At 55.2% G+C, this 25662-nt stretch overlaps 1 protein-coding gene across 1 annotated transcript in view; it reads left to right on the top strand.

Moving 5' to 3' along the window:
• PTPRN2 (protein tyrosine phosphatase receptor type N2) overlaps positions 1-25662 on the top strand; it is a 611408-nt gene that overhangs the window by 57557 nt on the left and 528189 nt on the right. Inside the window, exon 2 of the mRNA XM_025291953.3 lies at positions 15211-15261. Coding sequence (XP_025147738.2) covers positions 15211-15261 — 51 coding nt within the window. The remainder of the gene's footprint in view (positions 1-15210; positions 15262-25662) is intronic.

Below are 25662 nucleotides of genomic sequence, written 5' to 3'. Positions count from 1 at the left end.
ACACCACAGTTCAAAAGCATCAATTCTTCGGCACTCAGGCTTCTTCACCATCCAACTCTCACATCCATACATGACCACAGGAAAAACCATAGCCTTGACTAGACGGACCTTTGTTGGCAAAGTAATGTCCCTGCTTTTCAATATGCTATCTAGATTGGTCATAAGTTTCCTTCCAAGGAGGAAGCGTCTTTTAATTTCATGGCTGCAGTCACCATCTGCAGTGATTTTGGAGCCCAAAAAAATAAAGTCTGACACTGTTTCCCCACTTATTTGCTATGAAGTGATGGGACCAGATGCCATGATCTTCATTTTCTGAATGTTGAGTTTTAAGCCAACTTTTTCACTCTCCTCTTTCACCTTCATCAAGAGGCTCTTTAGTTCCACTTCACTTTCTGCCATAAGGGTGGTGTCATCTGCATATCTGAGGTTATTGATATTTCTCCCAGCAATCTTGATTCCAGCTTGTGCTTCTTCCAGCCCAGCATTTCTCATGATGTACTCTGCATAGAAGTTAAATAAGCAGGGTGACAATATACAGCCTTGACGTACTCCTTTTCCTATTTGGAACCAGTCTGTTGTTCCATGCCCAGTTCTAACTGTTGCTTCCTGACCTGCATACAGGTTTCTCAAGAGGCAGGTCAGGTGGTCTGGTATTCCCATATCTTTCAGAATTTTCCACAGTTTACTGTGATCCACACAGTCAAAGGCTTTGACATAGTCAATAAAGCAGAAATAGATGTTTTTCTGGAACTCTCTTGCTTTTTCCATGATCCAGAGGATGTTGGCAATTTGATCTCCGGTTCCTCTGCCTTTTCTAAAACTATCTTGAACATCTGGAAGTTCACGGTTCATGTATTGCTGAAGCCTGGCTTGGACAATTTTGAGCATTACTTTACTAGCATGTGAGATGAGTGCAATTGTGCGGTAGTTTGAGCATTCTTTGGCATTGTCTTTCTTTGGGGTTGGAATGAAAACTGACCTTTTCCAGTCCTGTGGCCACTGCTGAGTTTTCCAAATATGCTGGCATATTGAGTGCAGCACTTTCATAGCATCATCTTTCAGGATTTGAAAGAGCTCAACTGGAATTCCATCACCTCCACTAGCTTTGTTTGTAGTGATGCTTTCTAAGGCCCACTTGACTTCATATTCCAGGATATCTGGCTCTAGGTGAGTGATCACACCATCGTGATTATCTGGGTCATGAAGATCTTTTTTGTACAGTTCTTCTGTGTATTCTTGCCACTTCTTAATATCTTCTGCTTCTGTTAGGTCCATACCATTTCTGTCCTGTATCGAGCCCATCTTTGCATGAAATTTTCACTTGGTATCTCTAATTTTCTTGAAGAGATCTCTAGTCTTTCCCATTCTGCATAGGAACCTGGACTGTCAGGTCCATGAATCAAGGCAAATTGGAAGTGTCCTAACAAGAGATGGCAAGAGTGAACGTCGACATTCTAGGAATCAGTGAACTAAAATGGACTGGAATGGGTGAATTTAACTCAGATGACCACTATATCTACTATTGCGGGCAGGAATCCCTCAGAAAAAATGGAGTAGCCATCACAGTCAACAAAAGAGTCCGAAATGCAGTACTTGGATGCAATGTCAAAAACGACAGAATGATCTCTGTTCGTTTCCAAGGCAAACCATTCAGTATCACAGTAATCCAAGTCTATGCCCCAACCAGTAACGCTGAAGAAGCTGAAGTTGAACGGTTCTATGAAGACGTACAAGACCTTTTAGAACCAACACCCAAAAAAGATGTCCTTTTCATTATAGGGGACTGGAACGCAAAAGTAGGAAGTCAAGAAACACCTGGAGTAACAGGCAAATTTGGCCTTGGAGTACAGAATGAAGCAGGGCAAAGACTAATAGAGTTTTGCCAAGAAAATGCACTGGTCATAGCAAAACCCACTTCCAACAACACAAGAGAAGACTACACATGGACATCACCAGATAGTCAACAGCGAAATCAGATTGATTATATTCTTTGCAACCAAAAATGGAGAAGCTCTATACAGTCAACAAAAACAAGACCAAGAGCTGACTGTGGCTCAGATCATGAACTCCTTATTGCCAAATTCAGACTTAAATTGAAGAAAGTAGGGAAAACAACTAGACCATTCAGGTATGACCTAAATCAAATCCCTTATGATTATACAGCGGAAGTGAGAAATAGATTTAAGGGACTAGATCTGATAGAGTGCCTGATGAACTATGGACAGAGGTTTGTGACATTGTACAGGAGACAGGGATCAAGACCATCCCCATGGAAAAGAAATGCAGAAAAGCAAAATGGCTGTCTGGGGAGGCCTTACAAATAGCTGTGAAAAGAAGAGAAGTGAAAAGTGAAAGAGAAAAGGAAAGATATAAGCATCTGAATGCAGAGTTCCAAAGAATAGCAAGGAGAGATAAGAAAGCCTTCCTCAGCGATCAATGCAAAGAAATAGAGGAAAACAACAGAATGGGAAAATCGAACTTAAGATACTCATAAACAATAATTGATGCATGACTTTTCTTTCATAGCTCATGGTAATTTGAATAAGGCATATCCCTTGGCGTATGGGAAAATACAGAATTTGGATCCAAAGAATACACCATAGTTTGTTACATTTACGCTATAATACAATCCTTAGTAACAGGGTATTCATTGAAAACATCCATCACCAGTGTATGTAGTATAGCTAGCTGATGGGAAGTTGCTGTGTGGTCCAGGGGGCTCAGTGGGTACTCTGTGAGGAGCCTGGGGCTCTGGAAGGTGGGGCAGGGCGCGGGGGAGCGAGGGGGGGTGGGGGGGCTTCAGGGGCGGGGAGGGGGGGCGCGGGGCGCGGAGGGCGCGGGGCGTTGGGGAGAGGAGAGCGCGGGGGGAGGGGGCTTCGGGGTGGGTGGGGGGGCTTCAGGGGCGGGGGGGTGGGGGCTTCGGGGGGGGTGGGGGGCTTCAGGGGCGGGGTGGGGGGGTGGGGGGGGGGGGGGGGGGGGGGGGGTTCGGGGGAGTGGGGTGGGGGCTTCGGGGGGGGTGGGGGGCTTCAGGGGCGGGGAGGGGGGGCGCGGGGGGGTGGTGGGGAGGGCGCGGGGCGTTGGGGAGAGGAGAGCGCGGGGGCAGGGGGGGCTTCAGGGGCGGGGGGTGGGGTGGGGGGGGCTTCAGGGGCGGGGGAGGGGGCGGGGGGGAGAGAGGAGAGCGCGGGGGCAGGGGGGGCTTCAGGGGCGGGGGGTGGGGTGGGGGGCTTCAGGGGCGGGGGAGGGGGCGGGTGGGGAGAGGAGAGCGCGGGGGGAGGGGGGCTTCAGGGGCGGGGACATGTAACGCCTGTGGCTGCTTCGTAAGGCAGAGACCAGCACAACACTGTAAAGCCATTATCCACGGATTCAAAATAGATAAATTAAAAATACAGTAGGCTGATTCAAAATTTTAAATTAAAATCATTTCTACATGCGATGCCATTGCTTCTTGTTGGAAATGAAGAAACCTGGAATCCGCCCCTGGCCTCTGGAGTCAGCCTGGCGTTTTACCAGGACCCTGGATGATTCACAGGCTCTGAGGCTTGAGAACCGTGTGTTCTACCATGTGACGATGGCAAAGTGAGAGATTTCCTGAGGGTCCCGGGGTTTCATACGACTGCGCGGGCCCGGGCCCGGTACGTGAGGAATCGCTGCATCACTGGCCTGGTCTTCCCCCTCTCACCGGAGCCGGAGCGCAGCAGCAGCACCCCGCGGCCCTGCGGGCCGGCCCTGCGCCCGCGTGACGCCCCGCCCGCTGCGTCTGTCTCTGGCAGCTGCTCTCCCCGCCACGCCGCTCCTTCACGTGGAGCTGCTGCACTTGGCCTGGCTCATGACTGCGAGCCCGGGGTCTCTGGGTTCCAGTTCTCCCTCCTAACGCAGCGGCTATTTGTACCCCCGGTATCTGACATTCAAGGCTCCTTCTTAAATATTTTTTTTTCAAAGCTTTGCTTTACTTTTGTGTCTATGGAAACAAGCTTAGAAATGCTTTCTAAATCAAGAGTAATTCAGCAAATATTCATTTTTTGGAAGATTCTATTGCATTTCAGAAAACCTGTCTGGGGACAGAAAGCTAGGAGAGACTCAGTATCACTCAGAAACCACCTCCTCCCGGTGAAGCGGGCGTGTGGGGCTGAGTTACTGCCCTAGGTGTGCGGCTCAGCCGGCCACCCAGGTCTGCCGCAGGAAGAGGCCCGCAAGGGAGGGCCTGGCCTGACCGCCTGGGAAGGGAAGGAGCTGGTGGACGGGTAGTGGGAGGGGGTGTGCAGGCCGTGGGAGCAGGTCTGCCTCGGCGGCTCCTCCCAGCCATCGTGGGCGGCTGTCTCCCCTTCCCCTCCGCTCTCCCCCTGGCCTCTGAAGCCTCCGCGCTGGCTTTGATCTGAGGTCTGGGTGCCCTCGCAGCCCAACTGAGCACCATTTTCGGCTGTGCGCTCTGGGCTGCAGCTCTTTAATCTCTTGCTTGTTTTCCAGAGTCTTGTTCCAAGAGAAGGGGGTTCTTACGTGGAAGTGGTTTTCTGCTCCTGCCTGGATACCCTGCCCTGAAACACGTTTTTGCTTTTGATCTGATGGAAACATCGAGAAGCAGCGCAGTGGGTGCAGGGGCGCCTGTGTGGGGTCTGCGCCTGGGGTTGAGACGGGAGCAGGCGGGGCGGAGCTGGCCTTGCGCTTCCCCTTGGAATATTACGGATGAAGATGGCTTTCGAGAGGGCATCTCTTCATCCTCACACCTTCTCTGCCGATGGAGTTCCTAGAAAAGGATGCAGGGCGATTCACAGAACTTCGGGGCTTCAAGCCCTTAGTGTTTCCACGAGAGACATGGCAAGAAAGTGGCGTTTAGGCTCTGGCATTGAAACCACGTTGATAAGGGGAGGCTGCTACCCAGGGTGTGTGGATTCCTGAGGGTTCGGGGGAGCGGGCAGACACAGCATCGCTGCCAGGGTGTGGCCGTGTGCCAGGGGGCGTGGCTGTGCCCTGAGGACGGGGCTGTGGACAGGGGGCGTAGCTGTGCCGGGGGCATGACCGTGTGCCCAGGGCGTGGCCGTCCCCTGAGGGCGGGGTATGGGCAGGGGGCTGGGACTGTGTTGGAACAGGGTCACTGTGCCGGGGGCGTGGCCGTGCCCTGAGGGCGGGGCTGTGGGCAGGGGGCTGGGACTGTGTTGGAGCAAGGTCACTGTGCCAGGAGCGTCTGCAAGACAGGCAAGTTTCTGTCCTGCCGTTTTAGAGTGTGTAGGCTGTCATGTCTGCCGCATTCCCCCACCAGCGCCGCTACAGCTGTGGTGAAAACACCTCCTTAGACACTGTGACTGAGAGGGGTTGAGTGTCTGTCCTGAGAGGCCAGCGTTCGCGCTCACAGGACTGTGCGCCCCGTGTGAGCACCGGGGCTGCACCGGGTACCGCCCTCCACCTAGGGGCCGGGGGTAACTGCTCAGCGGAGAGGGCGGGCGCCTGAGTGCAGGCAGCTGCCACGGGCCTCAGGACGACAGGCCTGGGCCCGTGTCCAGGTGACAGCTCTCATCCCGCCCGGCTGACGGCCGCTTCGTGTTGCGAGCTCTGTTCTGCCGGGCTTGACAGGCATTCTACGAGGTGGGTTAGCGCTGGTCCACACGCTCCTGTGGTCCCTGCGGCCTGGGGCGGGACTGAGGCTGGACCTCCCCTGCGGCCGTGGAGGATGCGCCCACCACGCAGGCCCATTGCATCTGCCTCTCCACTCTCCAGGGTGGTTCCCCCACCGCGAGCCCGGCAGCCACGGAGAGAGAGGGGACCGTTGGCGCCTGGCCCACCAGGCCCTGCCCTGGACCTCTGCCCTCAGCAAGGGCCCCTCGCGCTGCCCAGTGGCTGGTCAGACGCGTGGGTGTCCGGCCTCCAGAGGAGGGTGGACAGTCATGGGGTGAGGGGGAACGTGCTACACTGAATGCCTCCTGCCGCTGTGTCGGTGCCCCGGCTCTGAATAATGGGAGCGAATGGGCCGGCTGAGCCTCGGGCCGAGTGTAGATGCCTCAGGTTCAGGAGGGAGGCCTTGGAGAGTTCTTGTCCAGCTCCTTCATGAGCTGGGGAGCACTCCTCACAGCCAGCTTAGCTGGTTTACCCAGCGCCTACCCTGCCCCCAGGAAGGCCTGGACTGCCTGCCACCTGTGCGGGCATCACGAGGGCCCAGGGACCTGTGCCCAGCTCTGCTCCGACAGGCCCCGGGACCCATCCTGAGAGTCCCCCAGCCTGTGAGCACTGTGCTGGGGGCGCCTGCCTGCTCCCCGCTGGGGTTCAGTTGCTCACAGTTTGGTTCAGGCATGAAGCATCGTATACAGAGGCCACACATGTGTACAGCTTCTAGGCTGCTGCTGTTTCGATGTTTACAGCCAAGGAGCAGCTCCTGGAAAAGAGAAATGGCCCAGATGAGTGGAGAACAAGTGAAAGATTTGCCAGTCAACATCAACACCCAAACCTGAAAAACACCAACAAAACCCACAGCCCAAACAGCTGTTTCCACGTGCCCTGGGCGGGCCTGCTCCTGGTTGGCTGCCTCTTGATCCCTGTGGTTTCCCCAGTGTCCACTCTCCGACGTGCCTCAGCCTGGCCTCCTGGTACCTGGTGCATTGGTGGGCTTTGCCGCGCCTTCCCTGGTCTGCAGGACGCTGATGGCCCCGAGTCCAGGCACACCAGCGGCTCTCTCCGAGTGACCTCCCCTCCTCCCTGCCGGATCAGGAGCTGCTCCCCGGACACTGGGCTGGGGGCAGAGCTACTGCGGGGGTGTCGCCATGGGGGTGCGACAGAGGGCCCCCGAGGGTGTCAGTGCCCGCCCTCTGCCTCCCTCCCTCCGGCCCTCTGCCCCCCCCAGGTGGCTGGTCACTGGTGGAATAACGCACAGACTGCTCTCCTCCCCCAGGTCTGCCCCCTGCGCAAGGGAAAGAAGGGCCGCAGGGCGGGGGCGGCTTGAGGTGGGGCGGCTTGAGGAGTCTGGCTGAGGTCTGGACCTGCCTCCACCAATGAAAGTCCCGTGGCCTTGCTTGCTCCAGGAGCTGTGGTGAGCACACACCCTCTTCCCTGGAAAGGCGTGGGGTTGTGGGGAAGAGCATGTTTGGGGCAGAGACAGACTGGGCTTCTGGACACGGGTGATTATTCTTTTTGAGTCCTGGTTTCCTCACCTGTAAAATGGGAACAGCGCAGCACAGTGTTGTCCTAGGATCGCCAGGCCGCGGCACTCGCCCGACGCGGGACTGGGTGCTCATCTGATGCGGGGCCGGGTCGCAGCACTCATCGGACGGCAGCTGGGAGCAAGCTATATGGGGTATTGAGAGGGCCACACAATATCGTTCACCCAGGGGAAGGGACAGGCGATGGACAAACGGAAGACGCATGTGTGAGGAGACGTTCTGGGGAGAACTGCCGCCGGGAAACCGCGACGTGCTTGTTACCCGCACGCCCCACGCTGCCTGGTGCCAGGCGATGTCGCTGTAGTTTTCTTTGGCTGTGATAGAAACCGTTCTTGGCTGAAGAGCATGATCAGTTCTCAGCTTAACAAAACTGGGTGTGAATATCTTGCTTTCTGAGATTCTTCCTGTTGCCTTGTAGATGATCCATTACCACTGCTCCCATTCTTGTTCCGTGTGAGAGGGAAACGGTTTTCCTTCTGGTGAGATGATTTGCTTTGCATTCATTTTTTTCTTACATTTTTCAGTCATAAAGCCTCTGTGTTATGTCAGTGTGTGTTTATGCCCATCTCGGCACTTTTAGAAGCCCTGGGGGAGGGGAGCAAGCTGTTTTGATTCAGGCTGGGTGAGAAGGCCAGGCCCGGAGGTGACAGGCTGGAGCAGAGGGGCTGGGGATGGGGGGCCAGGCTTGGGGGCTCCCTTAGCGGGGCCCGCTGGGGTGGGGGCACTGCAGTGGAGAGGACAGGCCGGGGCAGGCGGGAGTGAGAGTCTCCAGCCAGCAGTGCGATGGGGTCCAGCTCACACGGACTGCTTCCACCACACACAGGACAAAATCCTTCCCAAATGCCTGTGGGAGTGAGGAGTGTGAGAGGCAGGGCAGCCCGCCTGGGAGAACAGGTGGATTGCAGATCTGACGAGAGCGGGAGAAGGCACCGCAGGATGGTCACGAGACCCCGCTCAGAGCTCAGAGGGGGCGGAGGAAGATGTCACACTGAAGCTCGTGTGTGCGCGTGTGTGTGTCTGTTGTTTGTGAGTGTGTCTTCTGCATGCTCACGTGCGTGTGCTCTGAAGCCAAGGGAAATCTGTGGATGTCAGGAGTCAGGGGACTGTGCTCACACCGCCTTCATAGACAAGGGGGGTCAGAGGACTGTGCTCACACCGCCCAACCTTCCGGGACAGGGTGGCCCACATCCTTACAGTGAGTCAGCCTGGGCTTTCTTCCCAGATTTAACTCTGCCTTCAGAGTGACCCCTGGCCCCGAGGCCATCCTTGCACTTGACCTGAGGCTGCGGCTTCAGCAATGGTGAGTGGGGGTCAGGGGGTATGCGGACCTAGGCCAGGAGTGTGTCTGAAACAAGCTCTGGCAGACAAACCTCTCTTTTTCTCCTGGTGATTTATGGCTTATATTTAAAATGAAGTACGGTCTTGCTTAATTTTAGCACAAGTAGCAACACAAGTAAATTAGCGGTCAAATCAGCGAGTGTCCTGGCTGGGAGAGATGTGCTCTGGCTGTGAGAACCAAGAAACTTGGAGGTCTCTGCCACGTGTTTTCTCCAGCCCCCGGGATGGACCAAGCCGGGTGAACGCTGAGCAGGTCTTTGTTGCGGGGCTGGTGATCAGGAGTGAATTGTGCGGCACGTGCTCTTCAGACCCCACCTGGCTGTCAGCAGGCGGCGAGCAGGCTGGGGAGTGAATAACGCGTCTCCTGCTTCCTGTCCTGGCAGGGTCACCGCCACTCGCACGTGACACGCTCAGTTCTCACCGTGAGCGAGCCTCTGGCCCCAGCGGGCGCCTGCCCTCGCCCCTGCACCCTGCCTTCCTTGAGGTCTTCTGTGGGCACAGGAAACGCACTGCCATCGTTCCAGGCAGTAAAGGAGAGGGGCCGCCCCGAGGGCCCAGCAGCGGGCACGACGGCCTGAGCCCCGGGAACCTCCAAGGCCCTCGGCAGCAGCTCCTGGTGGTCAGCCGAGGCATTCTCCCTCTGGGTCATTGAGCAGCCTGCGCTGTCGTTCAGTCGCTCAGTTGTGTCCAACTCTGCGACCCCACGGACTGCAGCACGCCAGGCTTCGCTGTCCATCACCAACTCCCAGATTTTGCTCAAATTCATGTCCATTGAGTTGGTGATGCCATCCAACCATCTCATCCCCTGTTGCTCCCTTCTCCTCCTGCCCTCAGTCTTGCCCAGCATGAGGGTCTTTTTCTAATGAGTCAGCTCTTCACATTAGGTGGCCAGAGAATTGGAGTTTCAGCCTCAACATCAGTCCTTCCAAAGAACATCCAGGACTGATCTCCTTTAGGATGGACTGGTTTGATCTCTTTGCAGTCCAAGGGACTCTCAAGAGTCTTCTCCAGCATCACAGTTCAAAAGCATCAACTCTTCAGCACTCAGTCTTATAGTCCAGCTCTCACATTCATACATGACTACTGGAAAAACAATAGCTTTGACTCTATGGACCTTTGTTGGCAAAGTAATGTCTCTGCTTTTTAATATGCTCTCTTCCCTGGTGGCTCAGAGGTTAAAGGGTCTGCCTGCAATGCAGGAGATCTGGGTTCGATCCCTGGGTTGGGAAGATCCCCTGGAGAAGGAAATGGCAACCCACTCCAGTACTCTTGCCTGGAGAATCCCATGGACGGAGGAGCCTGGTGGGCTACAGTGCACAGGGTCGCAAAGAGTCGGACACGACTGAGCGACTTCACTCACTAGGTTGGTCATAGCCTTCCTTCCAAGTAGCAAGCATCTTTTAATTTCATGGCTGCAGTCACCATCCGCCGTGATTTTGGAGCCGAAGAAAAGAAAATCTGTCACTATTTTGACTTTTCCCCCATCTATTTACCATGAAATGATGGGACTGGATGCCATGATCTTAGTTTTTTGAATGTTGAGTTTTAAGTCAGCTTTCTCACTCTCCTTTTTCACGCTCTTCAAGGGCTCTTTAGTTCCTCTTCACTTTCTGCCTTTAGTGTGGTATCATCTGCATATCTGAGATTGTTGATATTGCTCCTGGCAATCTTGATTACAGCTTGTGATTCATCCAGCCCAGGGTTTTGCATGATGTTCTCTGCATATAAGTTAAATAAAGCAGGGTGACAATATACAGCCTTGTCTTGCTGTGCTAAGTCACTTCAGTCCAACTCTTTGCGACACTTTGAGTGTAGCCCGCCAGGCTCCTCTGTCCGTGGGACTCTCAAGGCAAGACTGCTGGACTGGGTTGCTGTGCCCTCCTCCAGAGGATCTTCCTGACCCAGTGATCAAACCCATGTCTCCTGTGGCTTCCACATTGTAGGCAGATTCTTTACTGCTGAGCCACCGGAGAAGCCCACAGCCTCATCATATTCCTTTGCCAGTTATGAGCCAGTCCGTTGTTCCATGTCTGGTTCTAGCTGTTGCTTCTTGACCTGTATACAGGTTTATCAGGAGGCAGGTGAGGTGGTCTGGTATTTGCATCTTTTTAAAAATTTTCCACTGTTTGTGGTGATCCGCATAGTCAAAGGATTTAGCATATCAGTGAAGCAGAAGTAGATGTTTTGTTGGAATTCCCTTGATTTTTATATGATCCAATGGATGTTGGCAATTTGGTCTCTGGTTGCTCTGCCTTTTCTAAATCCAACTTGAACATCTGAAAGTTCTTGGTTCATGTACTGTTGAAGCCTTGCCTGAGAATTTTCAGCATTACTTTGCTAGCATGTGAGATGAGTGCAATTGTGCAGTAGTTTGAACATTCTTTGACATTGTCTTTCTTTGGGATTGGAATAAAAACTGACCTTTTCCAGTCCTGTGGCCACTGCCAAGTTTTTCAAATTTGTTGGCATATTGAGTGCAGCACTTTCACAGCATCATCATTTAGGATTTGAAATAGCTCAACTGGAATTCCATCACCTTCACTAGCTTTGTTTGTAGTGATGATTCCTAAGGCCTACTTGACTTCACACTCCAGGATGTCTGGCTCTAGGTGAGTGATCACAGCATCATGATTATCTGGATCATTGGGACCTTTTTTATATTGTTCTCCTGTGTATTTTTGCCACATCTTCTTACTATCTTCTACTTTTGTTAATTCCTTGCCATTTCTGTCCTTTATTGAGCCCATCTTTGCATGAAATATTCCCTTGGTATCTCTAATTTTCTTGAAAAGATCTCTAATCTTTCCCATTCTACTATTTTCTATTTCTTTGCATTGTTCACTTGAGAAGACTTTCTTATCTCTCCTTGATATTCTCTGGAACTCTGCATTCAGTTGAGTGTATCTTTCCTTTTCTCCTTTGCCTTTTGCTTCTCTTCTTTCTCAGCTGTTTGTAAGCCCTCCTCGGACAACCACTTTGCCTTCTTGTGTCTTTTTCCCTTTGTAATGGTTTTGGTCGCTGCTTCCTGTGCTGTGTTATGAACCTCTGCGCATACTCCCTCAGGCACCTGGTCTACCAGATCTAACCCTCAAGTCTCTTTGTCACCTCCACTTGTAATCAGGGATTTGATTCAGGTCATGCCAGAATGGCCTAGTGCTTTTCCCTCCTTCTTCGATTTGAGTCTGAATTTTGCACTAAGGAGCTGATTATCTGAACCACAGTCAGCTCCCAGTCTTGTTATTACTGACCGAATAGAGCTTCTCCATCTTTGGCTGCAAAGAATATAATCAATCTGATTTCAGTATTGACCATCTGGTGATGTCCATGTGTAGAGTCGTCTCTTGTGTTGTTGGAAGAGGGTGTTTGCTATGACCAGTGCATTCTCCTTGCAAAGTCTTTGCCCTGCTTCATTTTGTATTCCAAGGCCAAATGTGTCTGTTATTTCAGATATCTCTTAACTTCCTACTTTTGCCTTCCAGTCCCCTATGATGAAAAGGACATCTTTTTTGTTAGTTTTAGAAAGTGTTGTAAGTCTTCATAAAACCAGTCCACTTCAGCTTCTTTGACATCAGTGATTGCGGCATAGACATGGATTGCCATGATGCTGAATGCTTTGCCTTGGAAACAAACAGAGATCATTCTGTTGTTTTTGAGATTACACCCAAATACTGTGTTTTGGACTCTTCTGTTGACTGTGAGGACTACTCCATTTCTTCTAAGGGATTATTGCCCACAGTAGTAGATACAATTGTTATCTGAATTAGAATCGCCCAGTCCCATTGATTTTAGGTCACTGATTCCTAAGATGTCCATGTTCACTCTTGTCATCTGCTGGACCATGTCCAATTTAAATGATTCATGACCCTAACATTCCAAGTTCCTGTGCAATATTGTTCTTTATAGCATTGGACTTTAACCACCAGCCAACTGAGCATCGTTTCTGCTTTGTGCCAGCCTCTTCATTCTTTCTAGAGCTATTTCTCTGCTCTCCCCACCAGCATTTTGCACACCTACTGACCTGAGGGGCTCACTTCTGGTGTCCTATCTTTTTGCCTTTTCATACTGTTCATGGGGTTCTTGAGGCAAGAACACTGGAGTGGTTTGCCATTCCCTCCTCCAGAGGACCATGTTTTATCAGAAACTCTCCACCATGACCCGTGTGTCCTGGGTGTCCTTGCACAGCATGGCTCACAACTTCATTGAGTTGCACAAGGCTGTGATCCATGTGATCATTTTGGTTAGCTCTCTGATTGTGGTTTTCATTCTGGAGCCTGTGGGATTATAGTTCTTGCTTCTTCTGTTTGCCCTCTGATGGATGAGGATTAATAGCTTATGCACGTTTCCTGATGGGACGGTCTGGCTGTGGGGAAAACTCTATCTTGTTCTGGTTGGCAGGGCCGTGCTCAGTAAATCTTTATTCCACGTGTCTGCTGATTGGTGGGGCTATCCCTGTTAGTTGTTTGGCTCGAGGCAACCCAGTCCTGGAGTCCACAGCTCTGTGGTAGGGCTCAATGGCACCCTCCTAAAGGACTTAGGTCAACACGCACCTCCCAGGACTGATGCCACCAGTGCCCCTGACCTGTGGCAGGCCACCGTCGACCCGTGCCTGCGCAGGGACCTGCACACTCACAGGCGGGCCTGGCTCAGTCCCTTGTGGGGTCAGTGCTCCTCTCCCCTGGGTCCTGGTGTGCATTTGGTTTTGCTTGTACCCTCCAGGAGTCTCTGTTTCTCCCAGTCCTGTGGAAGTTCTGTAATCAAATGCCACTATTCCTCCAAGTCAGATTCCCTGGGGATCCCCAGTCCCTTGGCTGGATCCCCAGCTTGAGAAGTCTGCTGTGGGGTGTAGAGCATTTGCAACAGTCTGAGAACTTCTTTGATATTACTCTTCTTCAGTTTGTGGGTCGCCCACATGGCGGGTATGGGATTTGACTTTTAACGTGATTGTGCCCCTCCTACTGTCTCTTCGGGGCTCCTCTGGTGTCCTTTTATGTGGGGTGGAGGTCAGCTACCCTGGCCTGATTTCACTGCTCACAGTGCCAAGACCAGAGGAGCTGGGGGACCTCCTCAAGGTCGCTACTTTGGGGGAAAGCAGAGCAGAGTCAGTCTCCCTAGGCTTCGCCATGCCTGGCTGTCTCTGGGCGGGTGGGGGCGTTCGCTGGCTTCCCCCCAGGTGTCATCCTCTCCTCCGCTTGGCCGGGCTCTACAGGGAGAGCAGAGCGAGCAGGGAGCGGAGCTCTGAGAAGAAGGAGCAGGGCACGGGGGTCTGTGCACGGATGAGGGAGGCGGTGAAGGCATGCGCTGAGACTGGACTGAGAAGGAATGCTGTTCTCACGAGGTTTGTTACTTCAGGAGGATGGAGCTCTGCTTGGAGCTGGGGCCCTGGGCAGCGTCTGGCTCACGGCGCGTCTGAGCCCGGGGCCTCCCTCTGCGGGCTTCTCCTCTGGGGCAAAGGGGCTGTAAGAACGGGTGTGTAAAGCTGTCACAGGGCGGGTGAGACTCCTTTATTCTTGTGAGTGTGGGCAGTTCCGCCCTCTGTGAGACTCGTGCCCTTGGTCCTGGCACCGTGCTTGCCTCCTCTGCAGAGCTGGGCCTTCCTCAGTCCACACCTGCCCGGGGGAATGAGCTCTCCAGCTGTGGGATTTCAGAGAGATTCCCTGTGAGGCGTGCCCCCGGGTGAGTCTCCCTGTAACTAGCAGCTCCCTTCTGCTTGTCCTCCTCTGTCGCTCTTCTGCTGACTCTTGAGCATCTGCCGTTGGCCGGACACAGGCAGCCATTCAGGCGACGGTGGAGGACAAGAAGCTACATTTCTGTGGTCCCTCACCTCAAGAGTCTCCGGTTCAGGGAAGTTTGCCCTCGGGTTGACATCACACAACAATGTGGAGAGTCCTGCCATGGACGCCTGCACTGAAGCAGTGGACTGGCCTAGTCAAGGGTGTTTCCCTGGGCGACTGTGGACTTGGGTCTCAGTGGCGGAATAGGAGTGTCAACTGGAGACACAGGAGTACAGGCTCTATGCTTTTAAACGAACGTGTATATTCAGGAACCATCTGGCTTTAGTTGGCTCCTGCTGCAGCAGGTGTGGCTACGCCTGGGGCACCCTAAGGATCGCTCTGAGTGTTGTTCCCGTTGTTCACACCCTCCTGACTGGCCACGGCAGGCACCGAGGGTGCATTTCAGATGACCCTGGAAGCGGGGTAGCACGTCCCCCTCTGTGCACTTCCCCTGCCCCGCTTGTGGATGAGCGCTGTCCTCACCTCCTGTCTGGTCTCCTTACGGAGCACATGGGCCTCTGTCCATCCGCCTCTGCTGTCCGTGTGCCCTGGTGACGCCTTGGTGCGCGCCACGAGCGTGAGGAACAGGGGCTTTGACAGAGGGCCCAGAGGTGCTACCTGAGTGGTGTTGCGCTCAGAGCACGGTGGGCCTGGCCCCATGGGGAACTTGCCATGGAGGTGCCCCCAACGGGCTCACCACTGCCTCCCAGCAGGAGGGGGACGGCCCTCCTGGTGACGGAGGGACAGGATGACTGGTCGTCCTCCCGGGGGAGCCAGCCCTGCTTCATTCCCTCCCCCCGACCCGAGCCAGGGGCGTGTGGCCTGGCTTCCAATGCCCAGCGTCCTCTCACCGAAGCAGGCCCCCAGCGCCGTGCGGCCCCCTGGACTTCAGGGCCAGCAGGGCCGTGGCCCATGGCGCACTGAGGCTCTGACTCTCTCTCCTCTGTTTTTCCTCCCAGGCTGCCTGTTTGAAGATGGCCTCTGCAGACCCGCTGAGACCTGTGTGAATGGTAAGTGCCAGCCCACGGTGACCCCAAGGCTGGCTTCACTACACGCAGGGGTGTCCCGGGTGGACTCATGTTTGATTCTTCCGAGCGCATGCAGACGTTGGCCTCGGCACCTCAGGCACTGACGGGGGTTAGGCCAGAGCGCCCACCACGCCCTCTGCACGCAGGGTCCCAGGCGTGCCATGAGGCCCGGTGTGAGACGGGGTTGCCTCTCCCCAACAGTGAGTGTTTTCAGGGTGGGCTCTGTCCCTGCCTGCCTCCAGCTGTGTCCTCCCCACCTGGCGTGGGTGCCCCAGATGCACCCAGCTCTCTGTGCCAACCAGGGGCCTGCGGGCAGAGCCCATGAGTGGGACGTGCCTCTGGGACCCTTTGGTCCAGTGCAGCCTCTGCCCTGCCATCTCCGAGCTGGCTTGTCTGCCAGGCCCCCAGGCACACTGTCAAGGGCCTGAAGGCCAAGACCCAGGGGCAGCTAGGCCAGCGTCCTGGCGAGAAGGTCCCACTCGGAGCCCGTGGACAGGGGGCTGAGACAGCTGTGTGTGCGTCCTCGTGGCGAACGTGCCCTGGGGACCACGCCGATGGGCTGGACGCCTCTGTTTTGCGTTCGTTCTTTTTGGGGAGAACTCTGCAGATTGTGGCGAGTACTGACCTGGGCTGGAGGCTGCAGCAGCTGCGTGATGGGAGCCCACCCGGGTCGGGCCGTTGAGCGCTGGCCGGCCTGAGCACCTCCTCGCCACAGCTGCGCGGGTGGGCCTCTCGCTGGCCCCCAGCACGGCTCCTCCTGCTTACACCTCATGAAGCTTTTATCTAGAGGCAGCTTTTGAAAAAATAATTTATTAAAAAAAAAGCGTCATCTGCCCTGACTTGGTGAAGTTGGATTCTAAAAGAAACAGGTGTGTGTTTAATGTGAGTGCAGGCTCTGGCGGACCGGCAGCATGAACGCTGCAGCTCGGAGCCTCCCCCGTCCCCGACGGGGAGCAGGCCCGCAGCTGCCACGGCTCTCGCGGGCCCTCCTTCCCCCAAACCTCCACTTGCCTCCCTGGTGTGGAGGGTGCTGACGTTATGTAACAGAGTAGCTCTGAGTTATGTGGAAACGGAAGGCAATTTAAGTGTAAACAGAAACACGTGGGCCTTGACTTATGGAGACAGCCGGTGTTTGATATTCCTCCGGTCCAGTTGAGGGTCCGCTGTGGCCTGACCAAGCGAGGGGACAGCAGCTAGCAGGGATGGAAGGTGCTGGCCCGGCTCGTGACCCCGGGCGAGGCTGCGGGGCTCAGCCTGGCCGGGGGTGTGGGGGGCATCGACGGACATTGAAGTCCCTTTGCATCTCTTCGTTTATTAAAGTGGTCCTGTGTTACTTTTACAATAAGACTCATCTAATAAAGATGTTGCAGCATCTGCTGAGCTGATTCTGAGAGGCAGGTCTGGCTCGGGCCTGCCGCCGTGGGCACTGACTGAGTGGGCACAGCCCCCAGCTGCCGCCCAGGGCAGCCCTGGGGAGCCACGGACCCTGTTCTGGCCGCAGCGGGGAGCTTCTCGGCAGAAACGTGCTGGGTGTCTAAGTTGGGTGGGCAGAAGGACAGACTGCCTTCAGTTAGGGCTGGCACTGCGGGTGGTAACGGGGTGAGAACCTGGGCAGGGAACAGCTCCCCAAGTCCGGTGATCAGCTGCAGGAGGCCCGGAGAGGAGGAGCAGAGGCTGGGGCTGGGAAGGGCCTCCAGGACAGCGCCCGGCTCACGGAACAGCGTCTGTCCCACAGCAGCCACTCACGGGGCTGGTGGGCAGGGCCTCCGAGCCAGGAGGAGCCTAGGTCAGCTCTCAGAGCAGCCCACCTTCCTCTCGAGCTGGCCTTTCTGGGGTCTCGAACACGCGGCCTCTGGTCCTCAGGGCACGGACCCCCAGGCTTGTGAACGACCGCTCTCCCTCCCTCCCTCCCCCTTCTTCTTTCCTTCTGAAGCTTTCTCGAAAGAAGCAGACCAAATCAGTAACTTTGTTGGAAGCTCTAGGAACACTTTTCTCCATGTTAATGTTCGGTGGCCACAGGCGGAGTTTGCCAGCTGCTGCTGTGAGCTGCTGTGCACCCAGCATGTCTCGGCAAGTTTGACAAACGGGGCTATTCTGTTCTATTGCACTGGAAAGACACAATAGTAAGGAGCTTTAATTTAACGACCTGGAGGCTATGAAAAAGTATAGCCAGTCTGAAAAACAGATGAGGTTGGAGTAATAGAATCGATGTGGTCTGAATCATGGGCCACCCGAGAGCCTGGCGAGGCCTTGTGGTCCGGACACCCCAGGCCGCGGGCGGAGGCTCCAGGACTCAGCGCTGGTGGCTGCTGGCTCTGGGCGGAGCAGCATGTGGAGGGGCTGCTCAGTGTTCCCCACCACCGGCTCTGAAGGCTGACTTTGAAGCTTGATGGGGTTCCCATGGAATGGCTTCACAAAGTCCGCTTTGTGAGAACCGTTCCCACCTTGTTTCAGGAAGGTCACACTCCCGTTTTGGCTTCTGCTGTTGAGGTAATAAAAGTAGTGCTGAGAAATGGTCGGCTTCACTGGATGATAATATCCTGACTGGGCTTCTAGATGCCAAGGAGGTAGAGTTTGGTGATAAGTTGTCTGGATGCATCTCAGGCTCATGGCGCTTGGTTAGGGATGCTGAGGATGTGGCCTTCCCGGCACTGTTTTGTCAGCAGGATGCAGAGGCCAGCCGGTGGGTCTGGCCCTCACCAGTGGGCCCTCCTCACGCTCTGCTCCGGCGAGTCCGCCCTGCAGCAGCTCTTCAGGGTTAGGCTGCAGCCTTTGTGAGACGCTGGGGCATATCTGAGGAGACCCCTGTGCTGGGAGACGATGGCTGGGGGCCAGCCCCCTCCTCCGCCCACCTCCCCACAAAGCGCTCGCTGACCTTACTGTGGTGGAGACAGCAGATGAGACCAGTCACGTGCCCCCAAGGACCAGAAGGAGGTGCAGGGTTTGAATATTCTGAAGTCTGTCAGTTTGGGGCAGCCCGGCTGCTGTCTCTGATCCATGCTGCTCACGTCCTCTGAGAGGGGTTTTCCTTGAAAAGCTCCTGAATCATGGGAGAGAAGTTGTGTCCATCTGTCTGCAGTTTGCCCAGATGGAGGGGTGGCATCTGTAACCTGGGGACGTTTTCAGCTGTCCCGCGAGTCCACTTGTTTGCACCAGAGAAGCGACTCCTCTAAGGAAGCACATTCTCGAGCCGTGTCCTCGGCCTTTCAGGCTCATCTCGTCCCTTCCCTGTGTCCTGGGTCCTTGATGGTGCCCTGCTCTTTCTGCAGAGGAGGGACTTGGGGAAGAGGCTGTGTCCCGGCCAAGGAAAGCGTCAGGTGGACAAGTGCCTGGGCACATGAGCCCCGAGTAGTGATGCGCGTGCTTTTGCCTCAGCCGCCCGGCCCAGAGGGAGGGCTCGGTCCCGCCACTGGTCTGCAGACAGCCGAGCTGGCCTGGGGCACTGAGTTGTGGGAATGTTTTCACCGTAGCCAGGCGTTTCCTCACGAGAAAGATCTAGCAGGGAGCACACAGAAGGGCCTCACCTGTCTCGTACCGGAAGGGCGTGGGTCCACGGCTCTGCAGGCAGGACCTGGCTCTATCCACAGCTGCCCAGAGGTGTGTGGCTGGGAGGCTTGCTCCCCTCCCAGATCCCAGTTAATCACAACTCAGGGCAATGAATGGGGATTAATTACTGAGTTAAACGGTGCGAAGCAGAGTTTAATTTGGCATGTTAACAGGAAAAAAATGCAATTTCGAGCCTCACATGAATGACTGGAGATGAGTTACAATTGATGCGACTCCATTTGAGCGGCTGCCACGCACAGGAACACACACGTGCCCGCACACGCGCATGCAGCTGGCGTGCCCGCAGGCGCCCTGGGCTCTGAGGGTTCCTTTGCTGCTGTCCCTCAGGCTCGGCTCCTGCAGGACCGGTCTTCTCACTCCTCCTTACCTGGCTACCCTTGCATCGCAGCTCAGGAGCCAGGAAGCTGCCCCGGGAAGAGCCCTGCTTTCCTCCGCCTCCGCCTCTGGGGTGGCTGTTGGGTCACCTTGCAGGAGGCAGGTTCGCGTTGCCCCCCCTCAGCGGCCCCGGGCCCTGAATTCCCAGGGAGCCCCTGGGCCGCCTCTTCCTGCTCCTGGGCGGGCGTTTCTGGGGGACTAGAGATGCCCTGTGTCAGAGGTTGAGGACTCGCCGCTTCGCGTCTCGTGGGCGGCTCCCAGCGCGGCTGGTGTGGCCCTCGTGTTCGGATCTGGTGTGTTTCTCTCACCACAGTAACCAGTCCTGGAGGGGACCGCGGTGTTTTATTGTTCTGAGTCAACAACGAGAGGACACACCCCCCGCGTAAAAGTGTAGCTCCAGACCTTGCTCTCTGTGGCCTTCCCTGGGGTCAGGGGCTAAGGAGGCAAGCTCCTGAGGGTCCACCCTGCATGGGGCGGGGGTGAGTGCCCTGATCCCAGACTCTCCAGCAGACTGCCGACCAGCCTCACCTAGCCTGTGCCGCCGCCTCTGCTGGACTCGGTCGGCCCCACAGAGTGCATCCGTGTGCTTCGGGTTTTGGGGTGCTGTCCGAGGTCCCTGCTGCGTCCCCTGCTCCCAGGGCACACAGGTGGCTGCAGCAGCCGCTCCCGGCTCTCCATCAGTGCTCGTCCCAGGGGGCAGTTAGAGGGTCCCTCTGGGGCCTTTACCTCTGCAGGCTTCTCGAGGAATTCCTTCCGCGGGACACGCCCTCTATCAGGACACGCCTTCTGTCTGGACACGCCCTCTGTTGGGACACACCCTCCAGCCAAGCAGCCCATTCTTTCCCAGTGCCCACTGCCCCCCTACCTACCCATCCCCCACTCAGGGGTCCCCCTCCCCACTGAAGAACGAGGGGAGACGGGAGGTGGCGTTGCCATTTCCCAGTGGAATGCCACCTTTGAGGGGAGCACCCTGCTTGGGGTGCGTGTGTGTCTTAAGATGCTTTTGAAATGTTATTTCTTCCTTCTGTACCAGTTTCTAGACTGACTTACCAATTAGCTCAATTAACTCTTCAAAGTCTTTAATTATAAACACAGGAGAGGATAATGAATTGTCTAGCAGGTGAAACCTACTTGCACGTTTTCCATTGTATCCCAACCAGGGCTGTTTAGAGCGTTCTGCTGGGAAAGTTAACTTGAGGTGCCAGTTATGGACAGTGTCTCCTATGAGATCCAGGGTCCCTGGGTCCGCCCGTGATCTCAGCGTGTGATGGCTTCTTGGTGGATGTGCAGTCTGTGTGGACTCCCGAGGCGCTGTGGCTCCTTCCCTTGGGTCAGGGTTTGCCATGGTGATGTCCAGTGGGCCATACTGCCAGGCTCCGTACAGGCGGGTGAGGGCATGAGACCCCCCGCCCCATGCCCACCAGGGCTTCCTTTCTGGCCTGAGTCTCTGCTCATCGATCCTCTGGTTTCGGTTTTGGTCTTATAAGTACTAGGTCTTGGTGTCTACTTAAGAACATCACCGACGTAAAGTAGAGAGCTGTGGGGCAGGTGCGTCGGGGGCCTGGGTGGAGCAAGTTTAAGCCAAGTAGACTTTGTCAGGGCCAAGGTGCTTCCCTGTTTGAGCTGTTTATTGAAGTGGTACCTGCCTTGCAGTTTTTTTCTTTTCCTTTCAAATGCTTAAAAATGTGGTTTTTAAGATACTTACGGCAACCTGGTTTTTCCTGCTTTAATATTTAAAACAACATTTTCCCCCAGTTTGTCATTGTTAACTGTGAGATGGTTGGATGATCTGAGCTGTCTCTCAAAGCCAAGATTGGAGTTCTAATTAGCTCATTTCAAATGAATCTGGACTTTCTGAGGCTATGACCATGTCTTTCTCGGGAGCTCTGTGTCTGCATTTCTGTGCTTTAGGAAGCGTCCACTGCTCAGAGTGGGCATCCTTTCCTCTCCCAGCCCCTGCCCCATCCAGTTGCCATGGTGATTGTAGCATGTTGCGTTGGGTGCAGGACTGCGGTGTGGCCCCGTCTGCAGATGCGCCTTCTCCCCTGCCGAGCGCAGATGACGTGGTCACGTGCCCTCTCTGCTCTGTGTGACGTCAGCCTGCCCCTCTTGGAGCTGTCCCAGGCGTGGGCTTCTGCTTACCCACCCTGCCCACACTCACACCCTGAAGCAGCTCCTTATGGAGACAGTTGCTTGTCGCTCCTGAGGAAGGCTGTGGGTTTGCAGCAGGGAGGGTGTTAAAGTTTTAACATATTTTCATGGCTGCTCCTTCTCCGCTTGTAGGACTTTGAGTCTAGAATTGCTGCAATCTTGAGAGAAATGTGCTAAATCCTCGTTCAGTTTTGGTTCATTTTGCCGGAGGTGTTGGAGGAGACTGGGAGCTGGCACTGGAGCTCTTGATGTTTTTAGCCATGACCAGAGACTGGGTGAGCAGTGTGTACGATATGACCAGAGACTGGAATGTGCCCATAGTCATGCCACTGTGAAAAGCACAAAAGTCTGTATTTGTAAAGCAAAATTTTATACTAAACTTGAGTCCTAGAGATTATATGTTTGTATTTTTAAAAAGCTTTTTTTTTTTTTGGTCTATGGGTAACTGTGTGGGGCCTCGTTTCAGTGGTTCGGCCAGTGCTCTGTTGGTCAGTGGTCAGCAGCTAGCTCCGGGCTAGCTGTGTTGACTTGCAGTCAGTTTCTGTGGCCTAAGCTTGGCCACTGGGCTGATTTCCAGCCAGTGCGGCTCCACCCTGGGGCAGCTGGGGAGACACCGTCAGGAGCCGTGGCTGCCCCCGGGAGCCTCTGCCCGCCTGGGACACTGGACGCACAGGTTTCACAGGGCGGGTCTGCAGAGGGTCAGCTGGCGGCTGGGTAACGGCAGAGGTCTCTGCCGCCCCCGACTCAGGAGTGACCCCGCAGTCGGGCTCAGTGGGGCTGTTTTGGAACATGCCCTGAGCCTGGGAGGGAGTCTGAGTGGACCTGCACCCCATGTCTGTCCTGGAACTGAAACAGCGTTACTGGCACCGGTGTGCTTGCAGGAGGCTTTCTGCTTTTCTGAGTGTTTTACACACAAATCTTCCTGGATTACCTCAGCATCCCTGAGAGGTTCTTTCCTCCTGAGATAATTTTGTCCTCATTTAGTGGATGGCAGACCTGATCTCTTGAATTTGGGTAAAGGGGTCAGAGTCGAATCTAGAACCAGGGCCGACCCACCGTCCCCCAGCTGAGCTCAGTGTTTGCTTCTCACGACGGCACAGGGGGCGTTGGGGTCAGCATTGTGGGTTCGCCACTTAGGGATCTGCAGATGCTGCCACGGCGAGGAAATGGCCATCTGTGGTGAGGTGGGTGTTGCAGCGAGAATGACCGCGTTGCAAGCACCTTCACAAGGGCCCGGGGCCTGGCTGGAAGCACCAGCCGGGCGAGCTGCCAACTGGTGTCATCTTGTTCCCTGAAGGCAGATTCCGATGACGGAATGAGCTGGGAGCCCCACGCTCACCCAAACCCTGGAGAGATCCTGGGCCGGGGCACGGGTCACCCGGGTCTCAGTTGCTTCCGCTCTCGTAAATATTAATCAGAGGAAACCGCCTGTGGAAGGGCCTCCCGTTTATTCATTTGGCTTGAAATCGGTTTTGTTAATGGGTTTAAACTTGTTCTCAGAATTGGAAGAAATCGCAGAGACTGGAAGCCAGGTGATACTGTGGGTGGGAGAGACCCTGTGGACACAGCCTGTGGCCAGCCTGGGGCTTTGTCAGGAGGCCGGCTCCGTGCAGACCTCCCCCGTCCTCGAGGAGAAGGCTCAGCGGCTCCATCTTCCAGGGAGGAGCTGCTCCTCAGCTGCCCGCGGTGAGGTCTGACATCAGCTGCCCGCGGTGAGGTCTGATGGGGCCAGTTTACCTTCCTGTTGTTTCCTCCTTTTTGGAAAAAAGCATCAGCTCCGATTTTTGCTTAGAGTAGAACTGATCCCCTGGGGATACTTGGAGAGAAAGAGGGGGAAAGTGTGATGGCCTGAAGGCCTCTTGGTGGTGGGGCTGGTCCGCACAGACCCCAGGCTCCCCAGATCCACACCGCCCCCCACCCTGCTGCTCTGGGTCCGTGGAAGTTAGGCCAGCTCAAGGTCAAGTGTCCAGGTTTTTAAACATTGTGACGCGGTGAAGAGATTCGAAGTAGTACAAGATTAATGGATGCATTAAAATAGTGATTACCCAGGCTGTGGTCCAGACGTGGACTGGCTTTATCAAGACCAATGACCAGGGTTTTATGTCCTGGAGCAGCTAGTCCAACAGAACGTGGGCAGTCTGGACACCCCGCGGGTCCAGGCCCCTTCCCACAGTGCTGCCCGGTCTTCAGGGAGTCCCTGGCTGCCCGGGTGGGCTCACCTGGGATGGAGCAGGCCCTTCCCACCCCCGCGCCTTCTCTGCTCACCCAGCAGCAGGCACCCCACACCTTCCTACAATTCTATGTGATGTAAAAATCCATGGAGACTCACGCTTAGGGTTAGTGTCTATACGTGACCCTCTCCCAGTGACGGGGGTCCTGAGCTTCCTCCCCGCCTGGTCATCGGCACCGGCCGTCACCTGGCCCTCCCCGGCCCGCACCTCCTGCTCTGTTGCTGAGCCCTGGTCTGTCGGTGCGTGGGCCGTTTCCAGTGGTTTTCAGTGTTTGGCTGTGGTAGGAGGGCCCCTGGGAACACCCTGCGTGGGCCTTTGGGGGCTTGCTGACGTCCTTGTGGAGGAGGAGGCGGGGCTTGTCTTGGGGCACCTACCTGGGAAGTCCCTTGAGTCAGGTTAGTGGAGACTCTAGTAAGATGCAGAAATGTAAGAATAAAAGACAGATTATCCCACAGGCCACTAGGAAATCACACAGTTGGGAAAACCCACCATACGATTGCGTTTTGGACAGTCTTAGTTCTTCAGCAAAACAGAATAAATTGTATGTTTCCAGCTGTTGGAATAGAACACTGTGACCTTATTCAATTATAACCTGTGTCCAAATGGAATTCTTCCACATCTACTTTACGTTTTCCAGCGTCAGGCCTTGTTCCGATGGGAGGAAACCCCCCACGCCTTTGCTTACCACTGGCCAGGGCCTCTCCCTCACTTGCCCAGTGGACTGAACAAGTGCTCTGAAGGCAGTCTGATGGCTCGCAGGACGCAGCTGTTCTCATCTGCTTTGGGGAACAGAAACGCGCTCCAGCGTTGCCCAGAGCGCTGAGGGTCCTGGGGACGGGAAGGGTGTCAGTTCACACGCCCAAGCCCAGGTCGCCAGCCCCACCTCTGGTCTGACCGACTGGCCTCGGGGCCGTCAGCCTCCATGTCACGTGTCTCCCTCTGCCCAGTGGCTGGGGTCGGGGGCCCGGGCTGCTGACGGCAGTGTCCGCAGGCTGGCCGGCTCTTCCCTGCCACAGACAGAGGGGCGTCAGCAGCTTGCATTTGGTTTCTCTACTCTTTAGAAGGAATCGCAAACAAAACAACTAGACCCAAACTTTGAAAACACTTTTTACTTTGTATAGGGACACAGCACTGGGCACACGCGCAGGCGGCACGTGCCGACGAACCACGTGGTGACAGCGTCAGCTGCACAGCGAAGGGGCTCAGCCACAGGCACTCAGGCGCGCCGCTCCCAGGCCGCGCGCCGCTCCCAGGCCGCGCGCCGCTCCCAGGCCGCGCGCCGCTCCCAGGCCCCGGTCTTCACATTTTTCGTCTGTTCGGTGTGGATTGATGTTTTTATCTTCTTAATCTGAAGGCCGATGCGGTTGATTGTCTGGTGTGTGCGTGCGTAAGGACTTACGTGCACACACCGTTGTCCTGGTTTCTGAGGCACAGACAGAATGGACTGAGAGTCAAGACACTCAGGGCCAGTCTAGGCTCTGCCGCCAGCCTTTCCTTGGCTTGCTATTTAAGTGAATTCTTCATGGAAGGAGCTTTCTCCTCCTTGGAAAGAGCCCGTTTTCTTACCCGTATAATGAGGTGTTTGACTATGTCACGGTGTGTAGCTCCATCAGGAGTTGCCAACCATGGCTGTGCATTGAGGCTTTTACACAACTCATGGCCAGGCATTGCCGGGGTTGGAGAGAGGGGATTGGCATCCGCTCTTTCCTTTCCTGTTTTAAAACTCCCTGAAACGGTTCTAGTGCACAGCCATAGCTGAGAAGCACTGGGCCAGATGATTCCTAAGAAACCTTCCAACCCCGAAAATTCCTTGACATCTGCACTGACACGCCAGCTGTGCTCCGTGCAACACAGCCACGCACGTGGAGGGCAGGTCAGTCTCCTCAGTATTACTTGCATGGTTTGCTCGCAAGAGCATCATTAGCACAGAAGATAGTTCTCTGTACGTGCAAACCAGTGCACACGACGAGTCCTCCATATAAGAAATTGCAGATTCCAACGCAAGACCGTCTTAGGTAAATAACCCTAGTCCAAGGAGTTGACAGTATTCCACACTTCG

This window comes from Bubalus bubalis, chromosome 8 (genome assembly GCF_019923935.1).
Source record: "Bubalus bubalis isolate 160015118507 breed Murrah chromosome 8, NDDB_SH_1, whole genome shotgun sequence".
NCBI lineage: Eukaryota > Metazoa > Chordata > Mammalia > Artiodactyla > Bovidae > Bubalus > Bubalus bubalis.
Note: the sequence above shows the minus strand (reverse complement) of the source record. Positions and strands in the feature narration are given on the sequence as shown.